Raw genomic sequence first — 11,798 nt, 5'->3', positions numbered from 1 at the left:
TATATATATATATGATCAGTGTCAGTATATATATATATATGATCAGTGTCAGTATGTATATATATATGATCAGTGTCAGTATGTATATATATATGATCAGTGTCAGTATGTATATATATATGATCAGTGTCAGTATGTATATATATGATCAGTGTGTCAGTATATATATGATCAGTGTCAGTATGTATATATATATATATATATATGATCAGTGTCAGTATATATATATATGATCAGTGTCAGTATGTATATATATATATGATCAGTGTCAGTATATATATATATGATCAGTGTCAGTATGTATATATATATGATCAGTGTCAGTATGTATATATATATATGATCAGTGTTAGTATGTATATATATATGATCAGTGTCAGTATATATATATGATCAGTGTCAGTATGTATATATATATATGATCAGTGTCAGAATGTGTATATATGATCAGTGTCAGTATGTATATATATATATATATATGATCAGTGTCAGTATATATATATATATGATCAGTGTCAGTATGTATATATATATGATCAGTGTCAGTATGCAGTACCCCTCTCTGTCCTCCAGGTGGAGTGCTCGGTCTCCTCTCTCCGGATGGTGGGGGTTATTCTCCAGGAAGTGAGACGTCTCTTCAAAACTGAAAGTATTTTCTCTCCCGATGAGGAATACTCAGCCATGTTATTATAGGGTGGAACCCGAATTCTGGAGACAATGAGACCCCCAAATATCCTCTACATACTGCTCCCCCTCTTCACTGTCACAGGTAAGTCCCCTTGTACTGCGCTACACTGTGTGTGGGTGATATCAGTGTAGACGGTGACAAGACGGTGGGTGATTATTGTAGAATAGGACAGATGGGGGTTGTAGTTCCATGTCTGTAGTAATTGGTGACAGTTGTGTATGGTGGGGGTAGTAGTTGTAGATTCAGGTTACTACAATGAAAGTAAATGGGAAGGTGTGAAGGTCACTATCTGGCTGCTTTGCAGGGGGGATCATTCACCAAAACAGAAACTGCAAACAAACCGAGACCCCGAGACCCCGATAACCCGAGAACCCGAGACCCCGAGAACCAGAGAACCCGAGACCCCGAGAACCAGAGAACCCGAGACCCCACAGGAGGTCCAGGGAGTAGGAGTACAAAATTGATACTTTATAGAAACAATTAGAAACATTCAGATAAATAGTAATTGCAGAGAACTGAATGCTGATTTTGCAGGAATTTCCTGGAGTCTCCGGCATTTGCCACTTTGTATTTACTATTTATTTGTATATTTTCATTGCATATTGTTTCAATAAAGTTTTGATTTTGTAGTTCTACTCCCTGGACCCCCTGTGGTGCCTCTGTTCTCGGGTTCTTTCCCCGGTGTGTTTGCAGTGTGTAGATTTCACTCTTTGCTACCCAAACCCAGAACCACCAATCTTCAGTTCTGTCCACTATCGGGTTCACACACATCTGAGGGTCATGAAGAACTTATATATGACAAATCCAACCTCTATCATCCCACATCCCAGGGGGGCATTTCCACCCAGGACTCCATCCCGAGGACAGCTGCCTTCCCACATCCCAGGGGGCATTTCCACCTGGGACTCCATCCCGAGGACAGCCGCCTTCCCACATCCCAGGAGGGGCATTTCCACCTGGGACTCCATCCCGAGGACAACCGCCTTCCCACATCCCAGGAGGGGCATTTCCACCCGGGACTCTATCCCGAGGACAGCCGCCTTCCCACACCCCAGGAGGGGCATTCCCACCCGGGACTCCATGCCGAGGACGGCCGCCATCCCACATCCCAGGAGGGGCATTTCTACCTGGGACTCCATCCCGAGGACAGCCGCTTTCCCACATCCCAGGAGGGGCATTTCTACCTGGGACTCCATTCCGAGGACAGCCGCACCGCCTTCCCACATCCCAGGAGGGGCATTTCCACCCAGGACTCCATCCCGAGGACAGCCACCTTCCCACATCCCAGGAGGGGCATTTCCACCTGGGACTCCATCCCGAGGACAGCCGCCTTCCCACATCCCAGGAGGGGCATTTCTACCCAGGACTCCATCCTGAGGACAGCCGCTTTCCCACATCCCAGGAGGGGCATTTCTACCTGGGACTCCATTCCGAGGACAGCCGCACCGCCTTCCCACATCCCAGGAGGGGCATTTCCACCCAGGACTCTGAAGACAGCCGCCATCCCACCCCCCAGGGGGGCATTTCCACCTGGGACTCCATCCCGAGGACAGCTGCCATCCCACATCCCAGGAGGGGCATTTCCACCCAGGACTCCATCCCGAGGACAGCCGCCTTCCCACACCCCAGGAGGGGCATTTCTACCTGGGACTCCGAGGACAGCCGCCTTCCCACATCCCAGGAGGGGCATTTCCACCCAGGACTCCATCCCGAGGACAGCCGCCATCCCACACCCCAGGAGGCGCATTTCCACCCAGGACTCCATCCCGAGGACAGCCGCCTTCCCACATCCCAGGAGGGGCATTTCCACCCAGGACTCCATCCCGAGGACAGCCGCCATCCCACACCCCAGGAGGGGCATTTCCACCTGGGACTCCATCCTGAGGACAGCCGCCTTTCCACATCTCAGGAGGGGCATTTCCACCTGGGACTCCATCCCGAGGACAGCCGCCATCCCACATCCCAGGAGGGGCATTTCCAGCCGGGACTCCGAGGACAGCCACCATCCCACACCCCGGGGGGCATTTTCACCCAGGACTCCATCCCAAGGACAGCCACCTTCCCACATCCCAGGAGGGGCATTTCCACTCGGGACTCCATCCCAAGGACCGCCGCCTTCCCACACCCCAGGAGGGACATTTCCACCTGGGACTCCGAGGACAGCAGCCATCCAACACCCCAGGAGGGGCATTTCCACCCGGGACTCCATCCTGAGGACAGCCGCCTTTCCACATCTCAGGAGGGGCATTTCCACCTGGGACTCCATCCCGAGGACAGCCGCCATCCCACATCCCAGGAGGGGCATTTCCAGCCGGGACTCCGAGGACAGCCACCATCCCACACCCCGGGGGGCATTTTCACCCAGGACTCCATCCCAAGGACAGCCACCTTCCCACATCCCAGGAGGGGCATTTCCACCAGGGACTCCATCCCAAGGACCGCCGCCTTCCCACACCCCAGGAGGGACATTTCTACCTGGGACTCCGAGGACAGCCGCCATCCAACACCCCAGGAGGGGCATTTCCACCTGGGACTCCATCCCGAGGACAGCCGCCTTCCCACATCCCAGGAGGGTCATTTCCACCCGGGACTCCATCCTGAGGACAGCCGACTTCCCACATTCCAGAAGGGGCATTTCCACCCGGGACTCCATGCCGAGGACAGCCGCCTTACCACATCCCAGGAGGGGCATTCCCACCCGGGACTCCATCCCGAGGACAGCCACCTTCCCACATCTCAGGAGGGGCATTTCCACCCGGGACTCCATCCCGAGGACAGCCGCCTTCCCACACCCCAGGAGGGGCATTTCCACCCGGGACTCCATCCCAAGGACAGCCGCCTTCCCACACCCCAGGAGGGGCATTTCCACCTGCGACTCCATCCCGAGGACAGCCGCCATCCCATACCCCAGGGGGGCATTTCCCCCCCGGACTCCATCCCAAGGACAGCCACCTTCCCACATCCCAGGACGGGCATTTCCACCGGGACTCCATCCCGAGGACAGACGCCTTCCCACACCCCAGGAGGGGCATTTCCACCCTGGACTCCATCCCGAGGACAGCCGCCTTCCCACACCCCAGGAGGGGCATTTCCACCCGGGACACCATCCCGAGGACAGCCGCCTTCCCACATCCCATGAGGGGAATTTCCACCCAGGACTCTGAAGACAGCCGCCATCCCACCCCCCAGGGGGGCATTTCCACCTGGGACTCCATCCCGAGGACAGCTGCCATCCCACATCCCAGGAGGGGCATTTCCACCCAGGACTCCATCCCGAGGACAGCCGCCTTCCCACACCCCAGGAGGGGCATTTCCACCCGGGACTCCATCCTGAGGACAGCCGCATTTCCACATCTCAGGAGGGGCATTTCCACCCGGGACTCCATCCCGAGGACAGCCGCCATCCCACACCCCAGGGGGGCATTTCCACCCAGGACTCCATCCCAAGGACAGCCATCTTCCCACATCCCAGGAGGGGCATTTCCACCCGGGACTCCATCCTGAGGACAGCCACCTTCCCACACCCCAGGAGGGGTATTTATATTCAGGATATACACAAATTCTGACCCGGAGATCCAGCCAGTAGCAGCACTTCCTGTGTCCGGCTGACATTGCTAAGCCTCGGCCTCACAAATATTTGCAGAACTTTATCCTGAAGAGCTCAGTCAGCCTGTCTGTCATCTCTGTAAGAAGCACACAGAGAGCTGATAGGCTGCCAGCTGAAGGACGTCACACAGCAGGCTGACAGCACTGCTCAGGCCTCATTCACATGGATGTACAGCGCATGCCGTGCAGGACCGTGTCTACCCACACAGGTATTCCATGCATCTCCTTAGACACCGTCCCATTCATGTCAATGGACAGACACAGCCACGGTTACCCCATTAGAAACCCATGTGGCTGCATGTCCCTGAACACAGACAGTTCACACTGCACCCACATTGAGGCCTGAGCAGTGTTGTCAGCCTGTGACGTCCTTCAGCTGGTGTTCTATCAGGTCTATGTATGGCTCCTGCAGACTCTACAGGGAGGTCTATTGAAGGACTGAGCTCCTCAGGCTGAAATTCTGCAGATATTTGTGAGGACGAGATTTATCAATGTCAGCCGGACACAGGAAGTGCCGGTCCTGGCAGGATCTCCGGGTGAGAAACTTACTAACACATTCACAAAAATCGTATACAATGCAGAATAATGCCTGATGTAGATTATAATGGGGACCCCACAGAATAAAAATGGTTTGGGGTTCTCCCTAAAAATACATACCCCCCCCTTACCCTTTATAAGAGTTTAACATGAATATCAGGGGGAACTCCATGCAAATGGGATGGGGATCCCCTAAATTCTATACCACCCCTTTTCCATCTAGTATAAATTTTAGGGGGAAGTCCATGAAATAAACAAGAGAAAGTGATCCCCCCCCAAATCTATGCCAGACCCTTATCTGAGGAGGCAGCCTCCTTCTGAACCATATAAGAACACATGCCCACAGCATGGAAAGGGGGTACCTTGGTTCCTGGCAAAGCACCTTGTCCACATCTTAATGGGAACAAAGGCCTCTTCCCCCACAATCCTTGGGGGTGGTTTTGGGGGTCTCCAGGTGGGGAACTTTATTGGAACATCTCTTTAGAAATAAGGGGGCCCCTAGAAACCGGTCCCCCTTACATTGATAAGTAAGGAGTACAAAGTATCTCTACTCATTCTAGAGCTGCACGATTAATCGCTAAGAATCGTTATCACAATTTATTTCCCTCTTGCGATCTTGACAAAGTATTTCCCGATTCTTTCTATGCAGAGAATTCTCCGCTCTGCTGAAGCCGACAGCCAGAAAAAAAAACAAAGTCTGCCAAGAATCACAACATTCTTCAGTCGGGGAACTAAGTATAAACATTGTAACCATTTGTCCTTCAGATCAAAGGAATGAACTTCAGTGTGTAAATGAGGGAAGTTTAACCACTTAAACACTAAACCTTTTTGTGACATTTGTTGGCTTCAAGTTAAAATCATTATCATTATTTTTTGCTCGAAAATTACTTAGAACCCCCAAACATTATATACCCTGTTTCCCCAAAAATAAGACCTAGCGTGATTGTCGGCGACAGCTGCAATATAAGCCTTACCCCCCAAATAAGCCCTAGTTAGTCCTTGTAGGTCTTATTTTCAGGGTAGGGCCAGGGGCGGACTGACAACTCATGGGGCCCCTGGGCAACAGGAGAAGATTATGGGGCCCCCAGACAATAGATTATGGGGCCACACAGTATACACACACAGACACACAATATACACACACAGTATACACACACAGACACACAATATACACACACAGTATACACACACAATATATATATATACACACACACAGTATACACACACAGACACACAATATACACACACAATATACACACACAGTATACACACACAGACACACAGTATATACACACACAATATACACACACAGTATACACATACACACACTGAAAAGGTACTGGAGAGGCGGGGCAGCTATAATCTCTGGATTTTTAAAAAAACACAGATTTTTACATACTGTCCCTGGTTTAATTGAGGCTGGCAACCCTGATGGGGCCCCTTAGTAGCATGGGGCCCTCGGGCAGTGCCCGAATGGTCAGTCCGCCCCTGGGTAGGGCTTATTTTAAGGAAAACAGGGTAAATATATTTTTTAGCAGAGACCCTAGAGAATGAAATGGCGGTTGTTGCAATATTTTATATCGCTCTGTATTTGCGCAGCAGTCTTTCAAATGTAATTTTTTTGGAAGAAAATACGCTTTAATGAATTAAAAAAAAAACTAAAAACAGTAAAGTTAGCTCAATTTTTTTGTATAATGTGAAAGATGATGTTACGCGGCGAGAATCGTGATCTTTATTCTAAGCATAAAAATCGTGATTCTCATTTTGGCCAGAATCGTGCAGCTCTAACTCATTCACAACAAAATATAAATACAAAATAAAGATACAGGCAGTTTTTAACCACCTCAAAACCGGATTCTTTAACACCCCCTCCCCCCTCTTGCCCAGACCAATTCTCAGCTTTCTGCTTTCAACGCTCTCACACTTTGAATGACAATGGTCATGCAACACCCATATTATTATATATTATACAGGATTTATATGTTATATATTATACAGGATTTATATATTATTATTATTATACAGGATTTATATATTATTATTATACAGGATTTATATGGGGCCAACAGTTTGCACAGCGCTTTACAACATGAGAGCAGACAGTACAGGTACAATACAATACAGGAGGAATCAGAGGGCCCTGATCCTGAGAGCTTACAATCTAAGAGGGAGGGGCATATGACATTTTTATCATTTTCTTCACACAAATAGAGCTTTTGTTTGGTGATATTTAATCACTACTGGGGGCGGGGGGGGGGTTATTTTTTGCTAAATAAAAAAAAGACCAAAAATTTGGAAGAAAAAAAATGTGTTCTTCATTTCTGTTATGGAATTTTGCAAATAAATAATCTTTCTTCATAATTTTATCTTAAAATATATTCTGCTCCATTTCTTTGGTGAAAATTCCCAAAATCAGTGAATATTATTTAGTCTGTAGGAAAGTTATGGAGACCACACACTATGGGATATATATCTGATCAATCCTGATGTACTGACGGCCCATCTCATTTCTTGAAGCCCGAAAATGCCAGGACAGTACAAATACCCCCCAAATCACCCCCAGTACAAATACCCCCCAAATCACCTCCCAGTACAAATACCCCCCCAAATCCCCTCCCAGTACAAATACCCCCCAAATCACCCCCCCAGTACAAATACCCCCCAAATCACCCCCAGTACAAAACCCCCCAAATCACCCCTTTTTGGAAGCAGACAGTCCAAAGTATTTAGTAAGAGGCACAGTGGGGTTCCCACTATCAGGATTTTTTTTTTACATATTATATTTGCTTATAGCAATTATTTACAATGCTATAAACAAACGTGTTACTGAATAAAACTGAATCATTGTTTGTGATTAGCTGTGATTGGTCAAAGCTAATCCCATGGTACAGATGGGCTGTGATTGGCCCTATCTGTACCATGTGATCACTGTGACCAATCGCAACTAGCAACACAATTGTGCACAATGAATGGCATGAAAGGAAGTCATCTATTGTTTATAATTGTCATGTGACCTGCTTGGTCACGTCAGTCACATGCCACTGGCAGTGGGCCGGTACACTGACCAGTCATTGGCTGTGTATGGTGGTACGGCTACGCGATCAGCACTTCCTGACAGGCAGTGGTGTCTCTAGGGGGTGGCTATTGGGGCTATAGCTCGGAATCTGGGGCCTGTATCCCTGAGTCTCTTCCTGCAGGGGTCCCTGCCTAACCAGCGGGCCGTGGCCTCTCTGCAGCCTGGCCGGGAGTGTGGTGGGCGGGCTGCATGAGAGAGCCAGGCAGGCAGATGAGAGAAGCGAGCTTCAGAGATTACACCACCGCTCTCCTGCCCTTACTCGATCCCGTCTTGTCGATCCATCAGTGGAGCTTTCCTCACATAAACGATCTCCCGGCAGCCCCTGTGTTATGTGACAACCTCTTGTTCTCCTCCCCTGATGGTCTCTTTGCTCTGTTCTTCAGTGGAGCCCTTCATGGATCGGTGGGATCTGGTGGCTCCTGACGGGTATCTCACACACACTCAGGTTCTCCTGGCATCCCCGGTGTGTAGTGTAGTTCTCTGTCTGCCAGGAGACCTGCCGAGCCACCCATCTGGGGACCCTAAGTATGTCCACATAAGAGCAACCTGAAGATGATAGTGGACCATCTATCATTGTTTTTATTAAACTGAATTCTCTTCCTATTATTTTTTATTTAGTTTTTTTTTATGTATTTGAACTTTGTCCACCTTGCTCTTTCTGCTTGCAGTTCCTATAGAAGCTCCGTATATTCTGTGGGGAATTGCTCGGACTCTCTGGGACACAGTACTGGGTTGGCTGCTTGTAGAGACAAATGTCTTTTATACACATGAATTTGTGAATTGTAACATTTCACTGGAGTTATTCATCGACTTTAAATCTGATTTAATTGTATTTATTTAATTATTTATCTAATTAATTTTCATCAATTCAATTTAATTGATTTATTGTATGTATTTATGTTTAATTTTTTAAACAATATATTTTTTATCTAAAATGTTTTCTCCTTTTTGGTTTGTGAAAGTTTTTTCCTGGCTGATAAGTAACTTTAACTGCAGTTTTGTTAGCAGTGGGCACCAGTATTTGCTGCCTGCCATGATCTCCAAATGAGACTAGTGGGCAACTACATGGCAAATGAGGTTCAATGTAGAAAAATGTAAAATAATACATTTGGGTGGCAAAAATATGAATGCAATCTATAGACTGGGGGGCAGGGCTGGACTGGGACAAAAATTTGGCCCTGGACTTCATCCAGACCGGCCCACTTTAATTTTGCAAACACACACAAAAACAGTATATAAACTATACGCAATTGTGCAAAAAAATAAGTAAAAACATTCCACTGTATGTATAAACAGCTTTTTTTTATTATTTAGAGAAAAAGATGCATTCCAACATTACAGACGCCTTTAGAATGAAATGTTTAGAATGAAATTCATCATCAGTGATCATGACCAGCAGTGACAGTACATTAATTCATCAGTGACCATGACTACCAGTGGCAGTACATTAATTCATCAGTGACCATGACCAGCAGTGGCACTAGTAAATTCATTCATCAGTTACCGTGACCAGTGGCAGCAAATTAATTCACCAGTGGCATTAAATTATTAATCATTTACCGAGACCAGTGGCATTAAATTAATCAGTTACCGTGACCAGTGGCATTAAATTATTCATCAATTACCATGACCAGTGACATTAAATTACTAATCAGTTATCGTGACCAGTGGCATTAAATTATTCATCAATTACCATGACCAGTGACATCAAATTAATAATTGACCAGTGGCATTAAATTAATAATTGACCAGTGGCAATAAATTATTCATCAGTTACCGTGGTCAGCGGCATTAAATTAATAATTGACCAGTGGCATTAAATTAATATTAATGCCACTGTAGCATTAATATTAATTTAATGCCACTGGTCAATTATTAATTTAATTGCCACTGGCCATGGTAACTGATGAATAATTTAACCATGACCAGTGGCAGTACATTTATACAGTACAGATTTACCCCTCCCCCCCTCCATGCTGCATATTCAGTTACTTACTAATTACTATTATTATTAGAAAAGTTATTACTATAGTGCTGCACTGCTGCTTACTTGAATGATGACAGTGACACTATAGCCTTGGTCTCTGTCACTGTACTTGCTGCTGGTGGTTCTGATCCGATTCCGAATCCTCCTCCTCGGCTTCGGCTCCTCTAGGTTGCAGACTTGCAGCCAGGCTTGCTTTGCTACGCCCTGGCTCTGCCTCCTCCTATGTCCCCGGGCCGCCTCCGCCCTCCGTCTGTGAGTGACGTCACAGCGCCGGGACAAAGAGGCCGCCCAAATGGCTATATTGTTAGCTGTTAGGGGGAGTGCCTGGGGGAGTGATAATGCCTGTTTTTTTGTGACGCCGGCCCGCCCGCCGAGTGCAGGAGTGGAGCCGCCCGGTGCCCGGCGACGCTCGGACGGAGAGAGACAGTGACACAGTCACTGTCTGACAGTCAGAGAGAGAGAGTCATTGGTGTAGTGGCCCGCTGCCAATCGGCCCACCGGGAATCTCCCGGTAGTCCCGATGGCCAGCACAGGCCTGCTGGGGGGAGAACCTCTGGGGGGATCTAGGATGGAAAAGGACCTGAGGGTCCTAGTAGATGATAGGCTCAGCAATGACATGCAATGCCAAGCTGCTGCTAACAAAGCAAACAGAATATTGGCCTTAAAAAGGGGATCAACTCCAGAGATAAAACGATAATTCTCCTGCTCTACAAGACTCTGGTCCGGCCGCACCTGGAGTATGCTGTCCAGTTCTGGGCACCAGTCCTCAGGAAGGATGTACTGGAAATGGAGCGAGTACAAAGAAGGGCAACAAAGCTAATAAAGGGTCTGGAGGATCTTAGTTATGAGGAAAGGTTGTGAGCTCTGAACTTATTCTCTCTGGAGAAGAGACGCTTGAGAGGGGATATGATTTCATTATATAAATACCGGACTGGTGACCCCACAATATACAAATACCGGACTGGTGACCCCACAATATATAAATACCGGACTGGTGATCCCACAATATACAAACACCGGACTGGTGACCCCACAATATACAAATACCGGACTGGTGACCCCACAATATATAAATACCGGACTGGTGACCCCACAATATACAAATACCGGACTGGTGACCCCACAATATATAAATACCGGACTGGTGACCCCACAATATATAAATACCGGACTGGTGACCCCACAATATACAAATACCGTACTGGTGACCCCACAATAGGGAGAAAACTTTTTCGCGGAAGGGAATTTAAGAAGACACGTGGGCACTCATTTAAATGAGAAGAAAATAGGTTTAACCCTAAACTACGTAGAGGGTTCTTTACTGTAAGAGCTTCCACAGGCGGTGGTCTCAGCGGGGGGTATCAACCTTTTCAAAAAACTATTAGAGAAGCACCTGAATGACCGCAACATACAGGGATATACAATGTAATACTGACATATAATCACACACATAGGTTGGACTCGATGGACTTGTGTCTTTTTTCAACCTCACCTACTATGTAACTATGTAACTAATCATTGCCGGTGTCGGTGGCGGCTGCCATGGTTCTGCCTCTACCCACCGCCCAGCTGTGAGTCTGTGGCTGGAAGTTGGGCACAATTTGCACTTTCACTATGCCGATACTGTTGCTGCCAATCCTTGCTTTGGTTGCCTCAGCAGCCGCACAGCAGGGATTGGACAGATCACATGAATCTCTTTTCAGAGATATTTGACAGATGGGGAGGAGGCAATATATCACCTCTTCACCACCCGTTCTAACCCCCTAAATGATTCATTAACCCCCCACATCCACGTGAATTCCACTCGGTCGTGGGGAAGTTGCAGCACGGAACCTTTTATTTGAATTTGGTTGCATTTGGTAATACCCACTGTAACAAAAGGTCTCACACTCCGCTTGTGTGCT

At 47.6% G+C, this 11,798-nt stretch overlaps 1 protein-coding gene across 1 annotated transcript in view; it reads left to right on the top strand.

Annotated features, from left to right (window-relative positions):
• The first annotated feature begins 589 nt into the window (after window positions 1–589).
• Window positions 590–11,798, top strand: part of LOC141111802 (uncharacterized) — a 275,091-nt gene continuing 263,882 nt past the window's right edge. The window contains exon 1 of the mRNA XM_073603937.1: window positions 590–769. Within this exon, the coding sequence (XP_073460038.1) occupies window positions 718–769 (52 nt within the window). The 5' untranslated portion in view covers window positions 590–717. The remainder of the gene's footprint in view (window positions 770–11,798) is intronic.

This window comes from Aquarana catesbeiana, linkage group LG11 (assembly GCF_042186555.1).
Source record: "Aquarana catesbeiana isolate 2022-GZ linkage group LG11, ASM4218655v1, whole genome shotgun sequence".
NCBI lineage: Eukaryota > Metazoa > Chordata > Amphibia > Anura > Ranidae > Aquarana > Aquarana catesbeiana.
The sequence above is the reverse complement of the archived record's forward strand: the minus strand, read 5'-3'. Positions and strand labels throughout refer to the sequence as shown.